The sequence below is a fragment of the Botryllus schlosseri genome, chromosome 8 (assembly GCF_051294905.1).
Source record: "Botryllus schlosseri isolate E-star chromosome 8, Bs_hap1, whole genome shotgun sequence".
Taxonomy (NCBI): Eukaryota; Metazoa; Chordata; class Ascidiacea; order Stolidobranchia; family Styelidae; genus Botryllus; species Botryllus schlosseri.
In genome coordinates this window covers 11,093,117-11,117,189 of record NC_137243.1, presented here as the reverse complement: position 1 = coordinate 11,117,189, position 24,073 = coordinate 11,093,117, and the positions used below count along the sequence as shown (strand labels likewise).

At 40.6% G+C, this 24,073-nt stretch overlaps 2 protein-coding genes across 2 annotated transcripts in view; both read right to left on the bottom strand.

Moving 5' to 3' along the window:
* Positions 1 to 10,722, bottom strand: part of LOC145445218 (protein max-like) — a 101,493-nt gene extending 90,771 nt beyond the window's left edge. The window contains exon 1 of the mRNA XM_080323390.1: positions 10,711 to 10,722. The gene's annotated coding sequence lies outside the window, so the exon portion shown is untranslated. The remainder of the gene's footprint in view (positions 1 to 10,710) is intronic.
* The window catches only part of LOC145445195 (sialate:O-sulfotransferase 2-like), a 35,097-nt gene continuing 13,299 nt past the window's right edge, over positions 2,276 to 24,073 (bottom strand). Inside the window, exons 5-8 of the mRNA XM_080323357.1 lie at positions 19,998 to 20,196; positions 17,087 to 17,343; positions 5,835 to 6,032; positions 2,276 to 4,524 (exon numbers count right to left, since the gene is read on the bottom strand). Coding sequence (XP_080179483.1) covers positions 4,142 to 4,524; positions 5,835 to 6,032; positions 17,087 to 17,343; positions 19,998 to 20,196 — 1,037 coding nt within the window. The 3' untranslated portion in view covers positions 2,276 to 4,141. The remainder of the gene's footprint in view (positions 4,525 to 5,834; positions 6,033 to 17,086; positions 17,344 to 19,997; positions 20,197 to 24,073) is intronic.

The window sequence follows — 24,073 nt, the reverse complement described above, 5'->3', positions numbered from 1 at the left end:
TATAGAGTACCAAATAAAATTTTCACGGAAGTATCGGTCAATATGATTTAGGTCGAGGGTTGCTAGTTTCCTTGACACGTCATTCGTCGCCCATATGGCATGTTTCTTCACAGTGAATAAAGCTAAGTAAAACCGTAATCTTGCATGTAACTATCGCATCGTAATCTCGCTATAGCAATTCTTGGCTTGTCCTAATCTGGAAAAAGAGGTTCTTGACATTTGAGAGTTAAACACTATTTTATAGCAGGCCACAGCTGTAGCTTTCTGGACAAAAGACATGAAATATATTTTCCGCTTTTCAAAATTATGCCTGTAGTTCTTTCTTATAAAAATTATCGTCACTTTGGGTTCATCTAATTAACTTCAGTTCTTTTGTCTGTAGCACATGGATGTTGAAGTTTATAATTATATGCAGCATTGCCTCTATTTTCCAGAACAAAACTTATGTTACCATATTTTCAACTACCGTATATACTAATCGCGCAAATCGTTGATGCAGTATCTGAACCAAAGTCACCGTGTAAACAAACTAATTTAAGAACAGCTGTTCCATAGCAAGAATATCATTGGTATCGTATAATGTGGCTGAATTCTTATGCTGAGAAAAATATATGCGTCCTGGGACATAGCACGAACCCAGCTCTCTACACTTTGTGCATGGCTTAATTTCCTGCTTGTCACATTTCATGAGATCTTCTTAATAACTGCTTTTCACGATAATTTACTTACTTGAGTACGTTTAAAGTAGGCAATTGTACCTCCAATTGAAGTAGGTTTAGGGAGCTTTGAAAAGCACAACTTCTACTAGTATGCGAGTAGATTTATGCGTCGATACTTCTACTTCTACTTGAGCAGCTTTGTTGACTACTTTGACCAACTCTGATAGATTCGAGACATTATAGGGAAAGTTTCTGGGACCTGAGACGACGAATAACTAGATTTTAGTAGCAATTAAAACTTTAGCTGCCAAGGCTTATTATGGGAATTACCAGCAAATGCCAGCAAACAATGAATTTTCGACTAGTTGCAAATCTGGCAGGGATCGGTCATGCTGATAACTGGTAACTTCGTGCATCTAATGACATTTTTTTTCAATATCAAGGAATTATAAAAATAATGCATTTTTTTCCTGCTCATTTTATGAAAAGCCACCTAGTGTCCACACCAAGGTTGTGTAATTGTATACAGATGTGGTTTTAAAAAATACATCAGGCAACGATAATGCTTGTTAATGACAACAAGTCTATTGAGTAGCCTCGATTATAGCTAAAATCCGGAGTTGAAACCAATTCCGGACTTTACTGTACCCATTTGAAAAATATCCTAGGATCACTGGCACTTTCGGGGATTGTGTAAAACCCTAAATATAGGATTGCTGGCAGCGAAAGTGTTAAGAACAAAGCTCCTGGATATTCTGTGGCATGTTATTATTATTCATTTTACACCAGGTCGACATTCTAATATATGATTCCTGGTCGGCCGACTTTAGTAAGGCCAATTATCCACGCTCTGCAAGACACCGCTTACGGGGATCGGATAGCCAGGAGGAGTTTAATCTCGGTCGGACTCGAACCTTAACCTATTGGTGTTGCATCTGTCGTACGTACCACTGCCGTAGGCTGTAGCCATGGGGAAATAGCGCAGTGGTATGATCCACGGCTGCAACACAAATAGATCGAGGTCATACTCCGACCGATCGAGGTCAATTCCAGAATCCCCTCCCGCTAGTTGAAGGTCCATCTAGGCTCCTACCCGTGATCTGATCCGCATAAGCGGCACATTAAAAAACCTTGAAATGGACCGTGCTGAAAGCCGGCAGCAACGGAATCAACATGGAGAATATCGTTGAATATCATTCAAGTCGAAAAACACCAGGAATAGCACAAACAGGAACAACTGTCACACCACGGCAGATGGCATTTCAATAGAAATTTTGTGGACCGGTGAACTTTCCAAAATCAAAATTAACCAAGAATCTAAGTACTGCAAAAGTATACAACTCTGTACAAAGAATTGGAACTTTAAATTAATCAGAAATATGCCGTTGTCCTTTTGATGTTGCACCTGTTATGCGGGGTTGTAATGAAATTTATGCGAGGCAAAGTCGTGTTGAATTGAAACGAATATCTCGATTTTGACTGTTGGGATTTATTCGAAAGAAATGCGACTTCGATGCTTTCTATTGATTCTATAATACTGTCAAATGACGAATAATTATACAGTCGAATTTGAAGAGCTTGTTGGAGGTACAGAACTTCAATACAATTGAATAATATAGGCTATCCATCCTGAAATAAACACGAATTTCTTCAAGTTTTGTTTGAAAAGTCTTCTTAAGCTTTCAAATGTTACTGGCCTAAAAGAGTTGTAGGTTAATTTCAAACCTTTTGGCACAACAATTGCAGCATTGTGATCCAGGATAAGTCGAAAGTAAGTAATGACCTATACATCTAGTAAAAATGCGTTCTGAATTATGTTCTTAATCAGCATAAAATATGACATTATATTTCTCCGTTCAATGGACAAGCCTTCATCCTGCATTTGACAATTGAGAAAGTAATTATATTCGGCGGACCAGCCGGAAAGTTGACGTGGGCTGGCAGTTGAGAACCACTGTTCCAAGACGTATCGTTAGCCAACGCATTTATGAAACTTGTCATATGAGTTTTATTAATTCACGTGCACACAATAAAGATCATCAAAATGACGTTGTTGTAACGGAGGAAAGATAGCTTGCTTGGCGTACAAATAATTCGACCATTTCATACACATGTGTAGTGGTGGGCTAAACTATAAGTATACTGACTGTATAGGCCTATTTCGATTCTGAATCGCCTTATTAATGATACGACGACACGGAAGTTAATGTTGTAATTAGTCATGCAGTAAATACAGTAAAGATATAATCCCGATAATTCCTGATATTCCATAACGCAGGCGAGCATCACGCGATCACTTATTCAGAGATCTGATAGACATGAGTCAGACAGATCATAGAACACGTGATATTAATAAGAAAAGCGAACGAGGAAGTATCGAATTATTAGTCCTATGTAAAATGGAGTAAAAGAACACCAGCGTAAATGTACGAACGTAACATATTTAATAACAAATACCGTGAAAATAAAATGCGCTCTCTGATTTATGTCCGAGATATGAATTCGAGCGTTGTCGATTACGTCAGAAAACTAAGAAATTCGAATTAAATTGGAAATCAAAGCGAGCTATGCGTGTGGACTGTGGATGCAAACGACTATCTGGCCGTAAGACAAGATCATACTACGCTACATTTGATAGGATCAGAACTAGGGTTGCATTTAAAACAAGAATCAAGTCACTTGTTTAAAACATATATTTTTTAATCATGACGTCACGAATCTTTGGCTTCCGACCACTGCCATAGACAGACCAAAAATATCTCTAACCGGGAACACATCGCCATGCAGCATTTTACGGTCGGCGATCATCATCATCAGAACACCCATTGCGTAGGCTATATACCAAAAATCTATATCTACTTGCTATAACTGTCTGAACAACGACGATTTCGAGGGGTGCAGCCACTCCTCAACGTATACGTCGATTACATTGGGTGCATTGGGTGCAAATAGTCCGTAGACTCATACTATATATGGCTTTTCTGACGTATTTACAAAATTATGGCATAATTAGACAACGTTTGAAAAAAAACACATTTTTTTCAAAAAGGCATTTCTTTAAAACACTATTTAAAACATGTTTTAAACAAAGTGTTTTAAAACACCATTTGGTTGAAATGCAATCCTAATCTAATCTGCTAATCCTGATCCAATCCTAATCTAATCTGCTAGTTGCTGACGATTAGCCTACTCCTGACGAGCGTCAGCCGAAAATATTCGGGTTCATTTCAATATGAATATAATATTCAATTCTATATTGAAGTTCTGTACCTAAGAAGCTGTTGTATTGTAATGTATTAGGCCTATACATGTAAATGTGGTGTATTTTTGTTTTTGTGACTAAGCGAGAAATTATAGGGTTAGCTGAAGGCTTGCTGGTTAGGTTTCTCCGGGCGGGTGAAGGAATCAAACTACTGCCTTACGGCCATGTGGGACAGTCGTTTTTCTAGGATTTTGTATCTTTCTCTAACCGTACATTGGAATCATGTGCTGTTGCTTGTACTAGAGAGATAGGATTTGACTATTGAAGTGAATTTATGATTGTGTAATATTCTATCCATTTCTAGTATCCCATCGTCAAATCTCTGTTTCATAGTTTTGGGAAATGGATCGATGCTTAAGTTTCTGGAAGGCCTCTTGAAATTTCCAATAGCGTCCAGCTGCATGCAAATGAGCCGTGATTCGAAATGTTTTTTGTGATCGGGAGACTTCAAATCGAGGAAATCGGCGATTCGTCTCATCTCCATCACTTGGTCTTGTTGTAAGTTCTCATAGAAGACGATGTGATTCCGTTTCGCCGAATCCAAAAACTTTTTAACTCCACTTAGCCATTTATTTGGAACACTTTCAGCATAGGTCAAAAATTCTGCAAGAATAATATACGTGTTACCATTGGTATCCATTGTATCTATTGGTTCATCTGGTGACATTTCCTGCTGTTGCTTCAAAACCTCGGAACCTGGCAGGCTATGAGTATGCTCGACATTTGCTATGTCGAGGCATTATTCATTGAAAGTATTTTTTGCGTAAAATCTCATAATTGCTTCGCGGGCCGGATTCCCTGCCCTGCTGTAGATCGAACCGCTTGCGATTTGGATAGCGAACGAGCCACTTTAACTGATTAAGGGTCAGTTGCATAAATCGCGATCGATGCTTGATCGTAGATCGTATGTCATGGATCATCAGCGTTTCGTGGCATAGATGGCGATCAGGCCATTATTGGTAAAATTTGGTCGGCAAAACTTGATTCAGATCGCGAGTTGATAAAACGTGTTGATCGGCTGTACCAACACCATCCGAACGTATCCCAGACACTATCAGTCCGAACATACCCCCGGCATATTATGCACATGATGTCCTAGTAGCAAAAAATCCGACATACTCCAAACATGATGCCCGATTAGCAACACTGTCCAAGCATTTCCCAAACATGATGTCCGAGTAGCAACAAGGTCCGAACATACCCAAGACACGAATCTTAATTTTATTCTACATTGCATCCAGTCGGACTTACATAAGAATGTACTTTGTTGTTGATTGTGCTACGAATATATTTGCGGGCCGAAAACTCAATATTCCGAAATGCTTGGAACGTTATTTCCTAATATTTTGGCATTAGACACGCGGCCAACAAGCGGTTGCCGATCCCTATACAGTAGACCAGTGATTCCCAACCAGTATCCCAACTTGATAGCCACGGACCAGAAAGACGATTATCTATTGTGATCAACTCATGTATGTTAAGCACGTTTTAGCAAAATGGTCAGAATCAAAAATCAACATCACAATCGATTGACCTATGAACACCTCAAGCAGCTATTGCGTACTGTACTGCATTCCCTGCAATTACGCTTCGCTTTGGCACACTTCTTCAAAGCCAATGTTAAGTTGGACATTAAATTGATTTGTGTATTTTTTCTTGTTAGTGTTGCTATTCGTTGGTACCTGCTTTCATGCTTTATAAATTTTGTCATATCTAATGAGTGTATTCGTACGGCTCCAAACGTCCTCGGAAATCTGAAATGCGGTCCGACACCAAAAAAGGTTAGGAACCACTGCAGTAGACATACATTCTCAGGAACTACACAGGGTAGCTGTTTAACCTGACACTTGGTTAGCCAGACTGCTCTGCGACATTTCAGAATAATCCTAAAATCAAGTAAATAATGGCCATACCTGTGTTGTTTAAATCAGTTTCGGACACTAGCCCAGTGTGACTACTTGTGGAACGTCTTGCCCATTCAGCAATGATTGCCTTGTATGGATTGCGTATCAAATATATTATAGTCTTGTACTTTTCGAGTGTCGAAATGCTGTGCTCCTTAACAGCTATCGATCTGCCGGATAGGGGGGAAGATGTTTCTCCCAAATAGCCTGAATATAATATACATCAATCATTTGATACCGCCGGAACAGCATGATCGGGTGTGATTGTGTTTAGATTTGTTGGTCCAGTAGTGCCACTTTGACCCGTTGGTTGCGGAGTTCATTTTTTAACACACTGACGAAGAGTTTCATGATTGTCGAAATGTTGAGGTACTGACTGACTCGTGGTAACTCTTCGTTATGAAGTAAAATTCGCGAGACGCATTGTTGTGACACGATGGACACGTCGTATCGTTGCGCTGCGGTTGTGAGAAGTGGCGATTTCTATTGTAAACTATACGCACAGAAATCGCGAGTATAGTCTAGGGAAGTTAGGCTATTAATGCTGTGCTGCATCTTTGGGTGAGCTAATTGTTATTAGCCCCCTTTGTTGCATGCTGTTATTTCCTGACATCCCATCAGGATTGCCGGTGTAGTGGAAATAGATATACGGTACTTAGGCCTAGGAGAGACAAATTTCCATCGTGATGAGGAGAACACGATTACAAATTAGTGTTTCTTTATGGGCCGCATCATTTTCCTCTGCTGTTGGCATCTGTACTGTGGGCCTCACATTGCAAAGGACACTACTATATTAAAATCGAACATCAACCCGCATTAAACCGCGCCATGAGGGAAGAAAATTTCTAGAATAATCAAAACCTCTTATTAAATAGGGAGTCAATTAGCAAATTCAATTAGCATATTGACGACTCCAACACATCGAATTATAGGTGTCGAACGCCGCATAATTCTCCTTCAACTGCCGCAGATTGGCCACCCCTGAACTAAAGAATCTATATGGAGCTTAGCCAGACACGCTAGGCTACTTGCTGGAAAACTATCTCCTCGTAAAGCGTGGTCTTTTTGGGAGCCCGAAGTCGCTTTCTAAGCGGCTCGGTCTTGGTAGTGTTGGGCTATTGCACGTCAAGGCAATATGCCTGTTCAATGTTCATGTTCGTATCAGCAAATTCTTCCTCCATGGAATGATATTACCATCACCGAAGCCGTACCAGCTAGTGAGGCACAATTAAATGGGACACAGGCGAATAGCGTACTGTGAACAAAGACAACAACATGTTTAAACTTAAATCAATTTCAGCATTTAAAAATGCTTTACTAATGGCAATTTTCGAAAGGTTCTGGTCTCATGAATTCTACCGGTTGGTATTGAGTCAAATTTGTTTTGAATCGTTTTTCTACACAACGTCTCAATTTCATGGGGTATCCAGTAAAATTAAAATATTTAAAAAAAATATGTTATAATAAATTAGAAAATTTAAACCTGTAATAGCTTCGCGATTACCGGTTAGAATTGAGTCAAATTTAATGTCTATATTTTTAGGCAACATCGCGATTTAATCGCCTAGTAAGCTAAATTCGGACAAAAAAGTTTTTTTGAACAACCCCACATCTTCAATTATCACATCGCCAGTGGTGGCCCTACGAACGGGGTGGGGGGGGGGGGGGCTGGGCGAGACTTACCGCCCCCCCTATAAGTATCTATCCGTAACTTCTGGGGGGGTCAGCCCCCCAGACCCTCCTTCCGCATCGGTTATTATTATCTATCCTTAACCGCCGCAAAAGGTTTGCCGGGTCCTGGATTCGGCCATGTCTGTTTTGCATGTGTGCAAGGATAGACTACATCAAAACTAAGTAATTCTACCGCATGCAGAGACGTGAGGATTATCGGGATACGGACTTTTCTAACAAATGCAGTGATTTGATGATGATTGACACATCTGTACGGAATCATATTCTTGCTTGGTACACGGATTTCCATGTTTATTGGTCATTCTCCTTGAAAAAAGTGCAAAATCCAAATAGGGGCGGCCCCTTCGACCAGGGGGGCCCCCGGGCGACCGCCCACCTCGCCCACCCCAAAAGCCACCACTGCACATCGCATACATGAAATATCGGAGACTCAATGTGTAGGTTGCTATTTTTCCATTACGCTGATCTACAAATTCAGAAAAATGTGACAACAACTTTAATATTATTCAAGCTAAGTTTTGGTTGCGGAATCCAATTCTAAGCCCAGAATTGCTGTAACACGTCAGGTGTCTTGGCTGTGCATTTTACCCAATTCCATAAATTGATCAAATTTTGGCTTTCATTAGCGACCGTATGCTGAGCAACTGAGCATATAACAGAAACAGATCAAGTATTGGTATGCTGACATCAAGTACGATGAAACCTCGGCTGAACGTTTTGGTTGTAGCGCAGCATGAAAGTTTTCGGTAAAGTTCATTGGTTCTCAATGTTTTTCAATCTTCGAGATGACGAATTGACGAACCGCGCTTGGTTTAATTGCGTTTGGTAGCTCATTAGCTAGATACCATCTTCATCTTTATACATATGTCCTGCATAATTGATCGACTAGTGGTTTTTGAGACAAGCACCCTGCTCTTTGTAAAACTCAACTTGACGTTAGTTGGTAGGTTTTGAGGTATTCATGGTATTTATCGACTACTATGGTCATTTACACCAGGCCGATATTCTTAATTTGTATTCCGTAACTGCCGACTGAACGGCCAACTTCTAAGCTTATTTTAAGACACCACTTACTGGGATGAGGTAGCGGGGAGAAGCCAAGATAAGTCCTCCAGCACTTAGGCACAGGAATTATGAAGTCGCCCTCGGACGGACTCGAACTCGCAACCAAGTGGTGTTGCAGCCGCGGATTATACCACTGGGCTATCTCGGCACGCTTGACATCAGACGTATAAAGTGGAAGGAAATTATGCGGTATAGCTGTTATGTTCGTGCATATACGATATACGTTGGTATCGTGTGACTCATATATGCATTAGTAATTAGTGTCAATCATAATATCCCTTCGTGTGCCTTGGCTCGTATTTATACCCTGTGTTCTGTGATCTACTTGCCTTTTGTTATTCTGGTCTTTGAATACTGATCGTATGGTACTCGCCAGTGTTAAAGAAATTCTGTAGTACACGATTAAATATACTGTATTCTTATTGGAAGTTAGTCCTGCATGTTTGCTGTTCTACGAAGACCATAGACCAGTAATTCCCGAATTGTGTGCGGCCACAGATTGACAGGTGTGCCGCGAGTCTGTCTGGGAATTTGAAAAAATACTGTATATTATTGGATATAAGGCATGCAGACAAGCAGATGCGACTAGAAAGTGGTCTAACTTCTTCAGCAGGCTGATAAATGAACAAACGTGACCATGTCCATTAAACCAATCGTGGCATTGGCGATTAATAGGGTAATGTTCTACAGCCTTAGGCGCTTCATGCCAGCATGGGTTCTTCTGATACTCTTTAAATCCTTAATCCAATCGAAGTTACACTATGGCATCCTCTGTTGGGGGGCTGCCAGAAAAACTGCACTCAAGCCACTGCAAAAACTACAACATAAAGTACTCCGAATCATAGCTAGGGCCCCAAAGGGGCCTGGCTGCCCATCCAACAAGTCGCTGCTGAACAGATTCGGCGTCCTAAACATAGAAGATATGCGGAAACTAGAAATCGCCAAGTTTATGTATCAGTTCCACTGCGGTCGTTGCCCCGAATATTTCAATGACTTCTTTACCTCGGAATCAAAAGCGCACAAGTACAACACACGCGCGTCCACGTCGTCCAAATATCATATGATCGACCGAAAAGATCATCGCTCTATCAAATATGCCGGACCTGATGTGTGGAACAGTATCCCGCCGGCCATCCGACAGTCGACGAGCATGTCCACATTCAAGTCGAAATATAAGCAATTACTACTAAATAAATACAGTCCATCCTCAAGATTACCGGACCACGACTGACCTATCGATCTCGCTTCCCATGACATGTCGCCCTAATTATTGTCGCTTTCTTTTTTCTATACTATCTTCTTTACTTTCATTCAGTGTGCATGCCTCCTCTTTACATCGCCTAGGCCAAGGTGGGTGTCAGATTCCATAGACTGCTCCTTGTCGCTTCGACATCTTCCTGTCTTTTCATTGTATCGCATTTTTTGTGGTGTATTGAACTGATAAAATTGCTAATAAACCAATGATGATGATGATGATGATGATGTCTACACTCTACATATTGACTGAGCGACTATGTCTGGATAAAATTATGTGATTCGTTTCAAATCGACTCATAAACTAGAAATTGTGCCGCAAATCATGAGCACATTGTCTTGAATTCACTCAACGATACTTATCTGGATATGTCATAAACAAATATAGGTGATAGTTAATCCATTTGGAAGCCATAAATCGAGCAATCGTTTTGCAGAAGAAGAACAGCTTATTTATTTAAGAAACTCCCCCCTTGAAACGCCATTTTCGCGAAAAGCTTTGGATGCCCCCTCCCAAATCTTATTCCATGACTAGTACAATAATATTTTTATTTCATTTGTACCTTATAGTGTGTGATTGACTTCCCAGGCCGTATCGTTCATTCCTTCGTGATACTGAATACTGTGCATGCACATTATCGGCACCACCATTATTGTTGTTTGTTTGTTATATATTTCGGATGGATGTAAAATACAGACTATCTCTGTCTATTTACATAACTTAAACATGCTTGAGATGATTTCATACGGCCCGCGAAGCAATTCTGAGTAGATTGAAAAATGCGTGTAATATTCAGCACATTTCGAACAACTGTTGAGATTATTTTAATATAGCCCTTCAATACAGCACATGTCGAGTATGTTTATAGGCCACATTATAACAACCCGACTGCGGGGTTGTGATTTCTAATCACAATTAGGAGCGGGTCGCTGACATTGACACCCAATTCTGAGTGGGCAAGAAAGTGCGAAGTCATTTTACAGATCAAAAACTAGTTATTCACAGAAGCGAAGACGCCAATTCGAAAACCTTATATGCAGGTTACTTGGAAAGTATAACTGAGGTCCCCGGCCTCGAGAGAAACCCGAATCGCGATATACCGTAATTTTCCATGTATAATGCGCAATATTTACACGATTTTTTGCCCTAAAATCGGGGGGTGCGTATTATACATGGGAACAACACACTTGAAAAAAATCTCCCTCGATAAAAAACTTGAAATCACACCTTTCTTCGGGTGTCTTTATTTTGTGCTAGGAAACTTATGAAACTTATGGGAACTTATGAAACTTATGAAAACTTATGAAACTTATGAAAACTTATGAGACTTATGAAACTTATGAAAACTTATGAAACTTATGAGACTTATGAAAACTTATGAAAACTTATGAAACTTATGAAAATTTTTGAGACTTATGAAAACTTATGAAACTTATGAAAACTAATGAAACTTATGAAAACTTATGAGACTTATGAAAACTTATGAAAGTTATGAAAACTTCTGAAACTTTTGCACAAATCTGAAGCGAGGGGACATTGCAATGAGGTGCTTTGATAACTACATGTTAACTCTCTGGTGACGTTGCAATTCTACCACAAGTACACGTACAAATGTATCTATATGTGAATTGCAAAATCAGCGTAAAGAGACAGCCAGTCACACACACTAGTCAATGGTCACACTAACGTAGTAGGTTGGTATTAATGATGTTTAGACTACTGTGGTCTGGTTATTTTACACCAGGCTAGTGGTTTTCCTTATTATGGTTCCTCATACGCCGACTATTATGGTTCGGGGCCGTCGCAAGACACAGCTTACTCGGATCGTACGACGAGTCCACGCCTACATAAACCCAAAACACTTCGGTAGGAATACTGGAGTCGACCTCAGCCTGACTCGAATTCACAACCTATTCGTTTTGCAGCGGTAGAGTTGTGAATATCTTCAGCGAACTAAAGGGGAACTAGTCAAGTATAATTCACGCTAAGCATTCTTCTTGTCGAACATTATAATAAAAGATCACGAGCGTGGATGCGTTACGCGACTCACTTCTCGATACATTGCCCCTCCCACCAGCGAAATACTATCGTAGCAATAATACGTGAATCTCGAACCTCGGCGCAGCAAACATATGCAATTGCAAAGAAGAACATTGCATACCCAGACGTTTTCAACGTTAGTTTACTCATTGTTCACTATCAGCATGACCATGGTGCCGAGCCACACTATAGTATGCCATTCGAAAATTTGAAATTATGCTTAAAATAATTGTAGTCTAAAGAAAACGATCAATAATCTAAATTATAATCCGTCGGTCTCGATGTGAAGTTTATTTGTAAAAATAAAATTTCTGTCATGCCGACAACTAATATACACGCGAACTTGGTTTACCAGACGTATCGCGTGCCGAGAAGGGTTAATCCAGTTTCGTACGATGCGTTGATTGATCGCAGACATACTGGCGCCTGTGAGACAAATTCAGGGCTGTGGAGTCGGTAAATTTTACCTCCGGCTCCGACTCCGACTCCACACATTTTCAATATACCGACTCCGACTCCTGAGTCTTTAAACGTACCGACTCCGACTCCGACTCCTGGGTCTTTAAACGTACCGACTCCGACTCCGACTCCCGACTCCGACTCCAGCATTATTACCATTTTACTTCAAAAATTATATGCCACATAGTCTGTTGAATGACTATCATACACCATTAAACATATGCAAACATATGATTAACGGTGGCATTCTAAATTGCTTCATTGTGGAACAGCTCGAATTATCCACTATGCAATTAACACGAAAGAAACATTTGCTAAATATCCTTCCTTTTTCAAGTTTTTATAACATGGACTCTCGAATATACTTAAATGTATGAATCATTCGAAAATGGCAGATATCCAATCCTGTATAATAAAAATTTAGATGAAAAATCCAAGTGTAGCTCGTGTGTATGATTCCGCAACTAATAAAGAGATTGAACTTACTAATTCTGTCATTGCACACTATCCTGATTACAAGCACACGCACTCTTACTACTAATAGACATTGGTCATAAATGGAATTTAGTTAAGTAGTCAAAGACCATAGCCTATGTCTAGTCTACATGTACTTAATCAAGTATTCAAGGATTGGGACTTGCAGTCTTTCTTAATCATTTGTTCGACCCCAACAGCTAAGCTACACTACAAATATTTTTAATTTTGTCAAGTGGGAAGCATCGTTTGGTCATATTTAGATCATTTTTACAATTTTACAAAACCATCCGATTCATTTGCTCTGTCACAGTATCGTGGTATAATTCCAAAAATTGCATCAATTTTGACTGCATCGCGAAAACGCTTATTGCGATTTTCTTCCCCTCTGCAACTGAGTTGTAATTTGCAAGTAATGTCTAATTTTATCTATATCAGGGGTGGGCAAGTTTTTGCCAAAGGGACATATGAGATTTACGAACCATTGCGCGGGCAACTGGAATGTAGATAACCTTTTTTAGTCGTCCGATAGGAGCGAACCGAATTAGGTAACATTGCAAACAAGACTTATATTAATACGCTCTAAAATTGATAACTATATATGTCATGCAACTGTGCGGTGCGGAATCAGGCCCTGGTCGCGCCAAGCATTCCTCATAGCGCACACGCAGGGATGATGCCAATATATCACTAAAACGAATATGGATAGAAATATGCCAACGAGGGATGGTGTGAACCTCTGAAAGGTTCAGGTTCGTGTGAACGCGAACCTTTTTGAAAGGCTCTGCGTGAACGCGAACGTGAGCCTAATGACGTCACGTGAAGTGTCAACCCTACATCTCAATGAAGTTATGGCCTAGCGACGACTCGGGCCACATAATGCCACAATGCTGAAATACATCATATTGACGTTTTGAACGTCGCCAAATGTATCAACTGGGGCGATCAAATGATATAATAATCCCATAAAATCAATATCTTCCGTCGTTTTGCCAACAATTTCGACGACGACTTGCATGGGAATTAGTGCGGAGCTGATCGACAAATTCTGTGGTCCGACTCCGATCCTGTTTTTCAATTATCTGGTCCGACTGCGATCCGGCTCCTTCCGTACCAGAAAAAGTACTGATACGGCTCCGGCCAAAATTGAAAAAATACGGCCGTATGTCCAATCCGGCTCCGGTCCATGCTCCGCACTAATCGGGATATAAGCTTACGCCATAACGGTCTAGGCCAGACCGGATAATGCATTCAGCGTCTGAGTAGCCTATTGCTACATTGATATTGAGCAGAGTGTAAAGCGCGTTTCTATGCTTGCTACCGATATTACCCCATTAACAATTATACAGCAGTAGCCAACACCGCAATCGAACGGATTTGGTTTTTACGATACAATATTCATATAAAATCAAGATTGACTGCGTACGCCAGCTAGATCATCATACAATGATATTAACTTCATCGATTGGTTGAATAAGAATCGTTCGCTGACTACCTACAATGTATTTCGCTCTTGATGTTGTGTGATTGCGGGTAACGCTCACAGCAAAGAGTGACCCGAGAAAACTTTTGTAACGAAGCAAGTAAAATTTTTGAGATTGTCAGGGTGCCTGCTCGTTTAGTGTTGATTCTTTTTATGCTGCCAGGGCCATGCATATAGTAGCCCGCAGTTGAAATGCAATAAATTTCAACCAAAGATGTTATAATGAAGTGAAAATTGTAATGTACGGAAAAGGTTCACAGTGCAGAACGTACCAAAATTCGTTTGTGAACGTGAATCTCTGAATTTCTGATGTTCGCACACAGAACACGAACGTGAACCTCACGTTCACACCATCCCTAATGTCAACATTATATCATCGTTAGAGCCAATGTTTTATCGGTTTACAACTGCAGTATTCAGCCTCCCAATCATCGTATTGTTGCCAATTTCACTGTTTGCGAATAAAGGTGTAGCTAGAATAGAGCCCCTATGATCCGTAATATAATGTCATATAATACATATACAATGTGTTGTGTATATAGGCTGGTTAATGAAGTATTCAAATGCAAAGCAAGAGCATGGATTTGAGGTATTTCTGGAGAGCGGAATTTTGGTATGGCCCGCGAGCGATCCAAAGTGTTGAATCCGGCCCGCGACGTCAGCTGACTTTGACACCCCTGATCTATAAGATCTTCAGTTCATTGCAATAATATTGAACGTGATCTTTTCCATAATAAAATATCAATCAAAGGAGTGGAGACTGCTTATGGACTGCTCAAAATGAAGCCTGAAGTGCATCTTACACCACAATGGAAATAAATATGCATCGATTCACAGGTCCTAGGACATTCTGCTCTGTGAAACCCCAAAAGACGGCTGAAAACATTACAGATATTATAGATACACTGCGGTACAGTGGTCATGGCTGGGGATGACGTGTGGATATAGAAACGGTGAACCTTCTGTTAGGACGGCAGGGTGGTTTCATCGAATCCTCTTATTATATTCGCTATTGGGATAGCAGAGCCAAAATGTGCTTTGGTTAATTTATGCAGTGGCTCCCAAAGTGGGTGCCAGCGCCCCCTGAGATCGTTCACGAGCGTCAAGGGGGGTCTGGCCATGAAATGAACGATTGGGGCGCTGGCTATAAAATTGGACGGTAGAGGGGCGCTGAGAGCAAATGGGGCGAGGTAGGTCTAGAAGGCAACTGCTGCATATTGTTGAAACGATTGGCAAATAAAGCATCTTAAATACGCAGTAAAAATGCAAAATCGATTCGTTCTGAGCAGTTTAGAGTCGTCCGTTTATTTATTCAGCTGTACCGGAAAAGTCCATTGTTACATGACAATGTTGTTCCTGCCCATCGATGGACTAATTTAGCGGTCGGCAGAATCCCTAGAAAGCGCGGCTCATTGTGTGTTGTGAGAACTACGAAGCATTTGAGCAGTTATTGCTCACTGCAAGGTGTAATAGCTTTTTAGAGAAACTGTCTTGCGTGGTTTTAATCTCCGTGTCTAACGATCGTGGATTTTCCAGTGGCGCGACCGTGGCCTTCGACACGGCGTTCTGGTTGCGAGAAACGGTATCTCTTCTACTTGACGAGCATATTTTCCAAAATTCATTACTAGAATCCGTTCTTAGAAATGATAAAATCTCATGATAAAGGTGAAAATGACACTGTCCGGATTCCGTAAAAGGCGCCATTTTACGACACATGAACTATTCCAATTCTAAAGCTCGCACAGGCTACCAGTCCAGCTCGAATACCCGATTCCAAGATATGGGGTGGAACTTTATTCGTTGTCCAGGGGGTGGGGGGTGGGGTAGGGCTCAAAAAAGTTTGGGAAACACTGATTTATAGGAATGTTTGTGAAGTTAGCAATACTTCGAAGTGTATTCTAAAACGCAGAGATTCCCAACCAAATCTCTATCCGGACTTAAGGAATACACTACAAAGAAAACTAAATACTCTCTCTCTCTCTTCTATTTCGCTTTTGAATGAAGCGGTCGATGTAACGACTTCCTGCAAGACACGCTGGTATAGTGATCGATTGGACTCGATGCTGCAGTTCCTGTTGTACGCACTAGCCTATACTCACTAATGTCCGCTCTAGTTCTCTTGCATTCCTGATCTAATCACACACGCACATCCAAGGAGCGTTCTTTGATAACACAGAACAGCCAAATAGTATTAAGTAGTGCTTGTCTGGACGCTGCTTTATCTCGTCTGAAATTATCTACAGGAATCTTCGATCTTCCACGCAGAGCGACGCTGACTTTCTTTTATGCTCGGCAAACTCTAATTCAAACATTTTTTTACAGCGTTCGGGTTTATTATCTGTTTGCTTGAATTAAATCAAGCTTCGCCTGGTACCTTACGTTTACCCTTTTTCAGAAATGAGCCGGCGTCTTCGTGATCCTCGGAGAATAGGCAAGCGACTGCTGGGTTGGGAGCCCATGGTATAACCAGAATTTCAACTCTACCGGAAGGGGACGGTTGAAATATGCGACATTTCGAAAATACCAGCAGAGCCATACAAGACGATCAGTGACGATTTGTTTCGCCAAAATTATTATACTATGTGGCTATACGCCCCAAAGCAATACTGATAAAACTATAGTTAAAACTAATGTTAGGATTACTAAACTAATAACAAATGCACGGCTGCACGCTGGCATTATAGCAGTGGGCGTATATGATATTTCGATAGTTGAATAGTGCATTTCGATTATTGAATATTGATAGTTGATATTGATTTATTAGCTTCTACAATATCTGTATTGCACACAAACCTCCTTCAATTAGTTTGTTATCCGAGTACTGGCTTCCAGTGTAAACGCCAGTGGACACTTCAATGAGATGTCTAATCCACGTGTTTCCCGAGCCAGGTAAACTCCACAGTGCCACGGGATCTGCTTCCGATATATCGTAGAAACGAGTTGAACAGGCTGGATCCTCAACAATTGTACGGTACACTGGAATTCTATCTTCCTTGCCTTCAGAAGCGCACTGTTTTAGTATCATTTTCATGTTTTCTGCCTTTGTAAATCTGTATAAACACAAAATTACCAGCATATAGGTAATTATAATTATAACTGGAAGTGTTATCTGGATCGATGTTACGAGGTGATCAATTCAATCGGTGTTTTCGTGCGACCGGTACCGCGGAGTTGTTAAACCATACAATATATAGCGCAGTGGTCGGGAACCTATGGCTCTCGAGCCATATATGGCTCTTTTGGGTATAAGATATGGCTCTTTGACAGATTTTCAATTTTGTACTTAATATTATCGACATTGCAGTAACTTGTTAGCAAATTTTCATAACGGCCAGAATAAATATTCTCGTGGCAGCATAAACACGTATTTGAGAGGTCAAGACAGTGGCGTATCCAGTGCTAAGGGCTCTGACCCCTTCACAAAATCCTCAAATTTAGGTTGCCGTAGTACCAGCGACCAATACCTCTCGCGAATTCGATGTACCCGACGTCGCGCGCCGCGTAATCTTGGATTGCACCATACGTTGATTGAAGAAAATGAATAGCAGACATAGAGACGCCTATATGACAATACAGTTCTCAAATACACATTGTCTTCCTGATCTACGCCGAGAAATGAACTGCATTGGAAGTTGGAAGTGACATTCCTATTACAAATTCAAATTAAAAACAACGTTTAGCCATATGTTCTTGATTGTGAACTAGCTTTCTAGTACTGCCGTTAATACGTAGGCGTGTAGTGCAACATCTATGTTGCCGCCGAACGCTTTGTAAGTCGATCAATATTTAGATTTTCGGAATCAGTGCTATAGTAATATTAGATTAATATCAGGTATTATAAATTCTGAGCTATTTTGATTGAATTGCGCTATAACAGGATAATTAGTAGCCTACGAGATTTGACAGAGAGAATATGGCGCCCACGACGAATCCCATGTATAGTGAGTTTTAATAAGTACTACCATGACGTCACGAATTTACAATTGTGACGTAACAATTGATTGACATGTATGGCTCTTTGGGAGTTAAAATCGAAAATATATGGCCAACATGGCTCTTCAGACGAAAAAGGTTCCCGACCACTGAATAGTGTAAAATTCTTATGCAACATTCTTATGGGATGGCGTCGACTCAGGGCCGTAACAGCACTTCGCCAGCCCCCCCCCCAAAACGTTGGTCTTGGGCCCCCCATATGATGATGAACCGAACTTCTGGACTTCCAGACCCCCCTCAGGCTACTCGCTATTTACCGCTACTTACATATCATCTATATTGAGGACCGTTTAGTGGGTCAGCTTTTCTATCCTAAGCGCGCGAGGCGCGAAAATTCTCTTTTATTCCTGATTCAATCCGTCAATATGATCGAAAATTGCATATATGTTGCTATCAATTTTTATCCTCTCTCTGCTGACGTAATCAGATTTACAGGTAAAGCTGAGTGAGGTGTGTTTGAAAAGGTAGGACGCCTCAATATTATAATTAAACATCTTAGGGCGTATACCCGTTGGCAGGAACGAAACAGCACTTCGTCAGGCCCCGCAAAAAAATCTTGGGTCTTGGACTCCCATAGGGTGATAAACCTACCCCACATCATCTTGTTCGCTTTTGCCAGGAAATGAGTGGTACTGCCGAGTGAGCCAGCGGGATTCGCCAAAATCTTCGAAAATTCATGATAAAATCGGTGAATAAGATCGGGAATTGCAAATATATTGCTATCAACTTCTTGTCCTCTCTGCTCAGGTAATCAGATTTACCGGTAGAGCTGAGCGAGGTGTCTTAGAAACTGTAGGGCCCGTTGGTATAAATCCTTAACAGGATGTTATTTCGTGATCTCCTGTCTGCTATATAAAAAATATGGAATCGCCATAACATAGGCTAGGAAACTAAAAGACGCACTCGATTTCAAATTGGTATTTCTTCACTGGCATATAATTTTTGCTTGCGGGATGGTATTTGTCTTGGGAGGTTCAGATTGCCAAGACAGTATTTTGTAAATATAACGAAGTTTTCGGTCAGCATTAGGGCAGTCCTTTTCGGCCAAGGATTTCTCGCTGCCGATCGTTCTGGCACACGTCTTGGAGTCGCATGTTACATGGCCTACTATATATGTTTTGGTGCGTCGTGGCGCGGTAATGGCCAACCCGGATATGACCATTTCTATAAATCTTGCGTATTTTTTCTTGCGGGAAGAGTACCCCATAATCAAGATAATTGGCAACGTGAAATCGCGCCATGCGCAAATTTTTTTTGAAAAAGTTGCATAAATTTCCAAAAAATACTCTATAATTTATGCTAATTCACGAAATAATTTTGGGCCCCCTTCGCGCTCGCCCCCCCCAATTGGGGGGTTTGGGGTGCGGCAGTTACGGGCCTGCGTCGACTCAATTGTGATTTATATTTCCTAATTCCTAATTGCTAATTCCTATCCTGATGCAGGATTTACGGGTTCAACTTAAGTTTAATTTGCCAGATGTGCAATTTTTCAGATTCAGATAAATTTATGGACCACAGATATATGATCTTACTGTCAAATACATAGTCAAACTTTCATGCATTGCGATTGGAAATATGGCGAAATCTTAGACGGAACTACAGTTCGGCAACCCTTGTTATGTCAAAGTTATATTCTGACATATTTAATTGGTGTTTGTGCATTAGAAGTCCTAAAAATACGCCGCGTGGTGAATATATAGGCTATGCTTACAATGATATAAAATCCGAGCATATACATGTTTTCTTCGTTTGAAGTGGTATTGCAATAGTTAATCCAAGGTTTTCGCAATTTAAAATGCATTCCCCAACCGTGTTTGACCGCGCAGTTCTAGAAATCATCGCTTCTTTTGTCTCCGGTAGCGTCTCAAGGCACCCTATCAAATCATCATTCACTGACAATTCGTTGAAGTCTGTGAAAAGCATGAAATGTTATCGAAAACATTGGAATTGCACGTCTCGTAATTGCAGTTCTTGGGCAATAATTGAGCCCCCTATTTAGATACGTAGTCACGTAGGACTTGCAAATTATTATATTGTCAATTTAAGGCATTTCACTGACGCTAATAGCCTTGTTAGGCCTTGCGCATCACGACATGGATATTATATAGTTCAGTGTGATTGTATTTTTTGTATCTTTCAGTATCGTTGACATTTGCATCTTTCTTCAAGTGCTTCGCAATCGTTCACTTTCATTTCACTCTCCAATGCATTCAACCCCGGGTCTAGTATGCCGACTTTTTGCAGCGTGGCTTAGCCTACTGTTTTTCTGGGCTTTTGCAATACATTGTCAGTACAGTGTGATCAGCGATGAGGAGCCCAGACAAACCTCCGACACACAGAAACTAACCCGAACAAGGGCTGCGATCAATTGAAGCGACGAATATCGTCTTTTTTTACAAGGAATATATAGCGAAGACATTAACGCAAAGTCCGTCACAATGATTGGAATCTATACCTTGTAGACAGACTTGGACAACTAGAAAATTTTCAGATTTTTCGAATTAGATTAAAATTAGAATTAGAGCTACAAAGTATTTTCCAAATTAGATTAGAATTATAGAATTAGTACTTCACAGCTTTTTCCAAATTAGATTCAAATTAGAATTAGAATTACTGAAATCGGAAAAACACGGAAATTGAATAAAATTGTGAACGAAAAATAAATGCAGCAAAAAGTTCAGTTCATATCAAATCACGGTGGAGTCACATAACCATGAGAATGATTAATGTCTGTATACCAAGCTTTGCTCGGTTTGCACTATACCATGGGACATCAACACGCGGCCCGCGAGGTCATATTTTGCAGCCAGCGATCTGGTCTGTGAATTTGGAAGAAAGCGAATAATGATCAATGCTCATTACATCATTCATTGTCATGGGGCAAATCACATGATTAGGCGATAAGCGTCACAATTGTTCAATAAAACCAACAAACAAGCTACTGTGCTAGTGTGCTAGCATGGCTATTATGCGTCGCACAATAACTACTATTTCTGTGCGGTGTAAGTAATGCGATGGCGGCTTGGCACTGGATTTCCCTGTGCGAGAGGGATATTCTTGTTAACTCGCTGTACAATATCGCGGTCAGATATAGGCATTTGAAGGGAAAAAATTAGATTATAATTAAAATTAGAGCATAAGAACAATTCACAAATTAGATTAGAATTATAGCATAGAAACATTTCACAAATTAGATTGGAATTAGATTACTGGGATTGCGCTCTAATTTAGTGAAAATAGACCACTAGAATAATCTAGTTATCGAAGTCTGCCTTGTAGAGGCAAGTGCGCTCTGGGACCCTGCTTTAGCTGTATCTAAATGCTGGCATAATAACGTGGAGCTGGGAACAAAGACATGCAGATGGGAGGGTCAAATGCAAGCGATTGGTATCATTCATAAGGTGTGCAGATGGGGCGTGAACGGTTGAACGCGCCAGGAATACAGATCTATTACTATTTGCTGCATTTCCAGTAGGGGCTGCGAGAAGGGAAGAAACAATTACAATCTGCCAGATCTGTTTACAATAGAATACAATCACACTGCGCCAATTTTCCATGCGATTGTATAACTCATCGAAAGATTGTTATTTGCAGAAAGTGATTATATCAGTGGTGGCTCGTCCCATATGGCTACCGGGGCATTGCCCCACCACTAACTTTGTGCCTTATAATAAGAATATCAATATATTATTTACAGACACATAGCATTCGATACATATCGAAATTGCGGCCAAAATCGCTGTATTTTCCGTGTTTTCGCTTGTAAAGGTCCAAGCCGCGGCATATAGCCGCTCGTAACTGGATTTATAGTTATCCATTCTCTCAATGATGCTCACAATAAATAGAAAAGGCTTCTTTTCTTCAACTTCTTACTCGTCGAAATTAGTGCGATTCGGGCAACTTTCGATCTGCCCTACCACTGATATAACAATGGCATTTTCGCCTGAACTCTATATTATTACCATAATTGTTGGTCTATGTCAATTTTGAGGGTGCCCCACCCCGAGATGAGTGTAATATTTCACATGGTATGTCTTGATGACTGAATCTGATACTGTGTCAAATTTTAAGGTCCGTACTCAATGATTTCCGTAGAGTTTTCAATTGAATAATGAATATAGTATGTAACGGCCCGGTCTTTGGATTGGTAATGCTTTATTACGGAGCTTCACACGCAAGCTGCAACGTATCGACACCACAACATAATACGGTCTCACGCCGGCGGTCACACGACCGGCCAGCACGACGTCCAAACCAGAAAGAGAGAATATCATGATTACAAGAAACCACGTGCACAGTTCATGACCACAGATACAATAACAACAAGGTTAACAGTAGCACTTGGGCTGCTACAAGTACATTCATATTGAAATGAGCCCGAATATTTTCGGCTGACACTCGTCAGGGGTAATCGTCAGCAACTAGTTGAGAATTCAAAAGAACATCGTATATCGACAATCGTATCACAAAATATGACGTCACCGTGCTGTTTCGGCCCTCATCTTACCAGCGACAGACCATCTAGCGACCGATTACTATATCTGTAGTGTCAGGGCATGGTATGGTATGGTCTGGAACATGGTGAACTGTGTTTTGTATGCTCCGTGATCATATGTAACTTATGGCTGATTAGGAGCTAATATAAAATCAATGTTGAGTGTTCCGTACGGCTTATATGGGTATCAGGGTATCGTATGGTATGTAATGAGAAATTTCCATACTCCATACCTGAGTCAATCGTTCCATATAATCATGGCATAGTCGTAATGAACTAACTGGACTCCAAATACCCATGGTAAACTTTCTAATTACCATGTCCATTTATGGTGAGATCCGGACTAATCTACCTTTTCACATCGGCTTACGACGCACCGAAATCGCGAGTGGTCATGTTACGAATAGAGGTCGACCGCTATTGATTTTTGCAGGTCGATACTTATACCGATTATTATCGACACACCCACAAGGCCGATAACCGATAACATAGGCCGATATTAATATGGAAGGAGCAGAGAACCATTTCCACCCAAACTATAATATAATAGACAAGATGGCACGTGTACAGTACATGCCACAGAAAGCTAAACAACAAACGAGTAAACTGAAATTAAAAATAATTATTGCTGAATTGTGCATATTCATTGAAATTTAGGCTAACACAAAAAGAAAAAACGTGGTATAGAAGTGGTATAGAATTGTATATCAGTCCAGTAGAGGTAGATTGTGGTGCAGGAAGCACATGCAGTTTCTCTGGCTGAACACCAGTTAAACTTGTCCTGTCTGTCACCTATTGCCCTTTGCGTCGCCGATTCCTCGATATTGAGAACACGGAGCATTGAACTTCCAATCTCTTTGAACGTTTTTTATAAATAAAATATCGGCAGCAATATCGTCCTTCATAGGCCGATATCGATAATCGGGAACGTTCCAAATATCGGCTTCGATAATCGACCATGTCGATAAATCGGTCGACCTCATGGTGTTGGTAATGGGCGCGCCAAGCGAGATATTTTTCAGATTCACGATTGAATTTCGTCATTAATATTAGTAGTTTCACATATTACTATTAAATATTTATCCTTTCTCAGCCCATGTGATCAGATTCACCGGTAGAGTTGATGGAGGGAGTGCTTTTGAAAATTTAGAGCTAGTTCTAAATGATGATGCATCTTCAGGTTGGCTAATTGTTATTAGTCACTTTGTTGCATGCAGTTACGGAAGCTATTAACTAACGTACCAGCTGAAAATCCGTCCGTCGCGAACAGCTATGTGGTGTACTCGTACCAC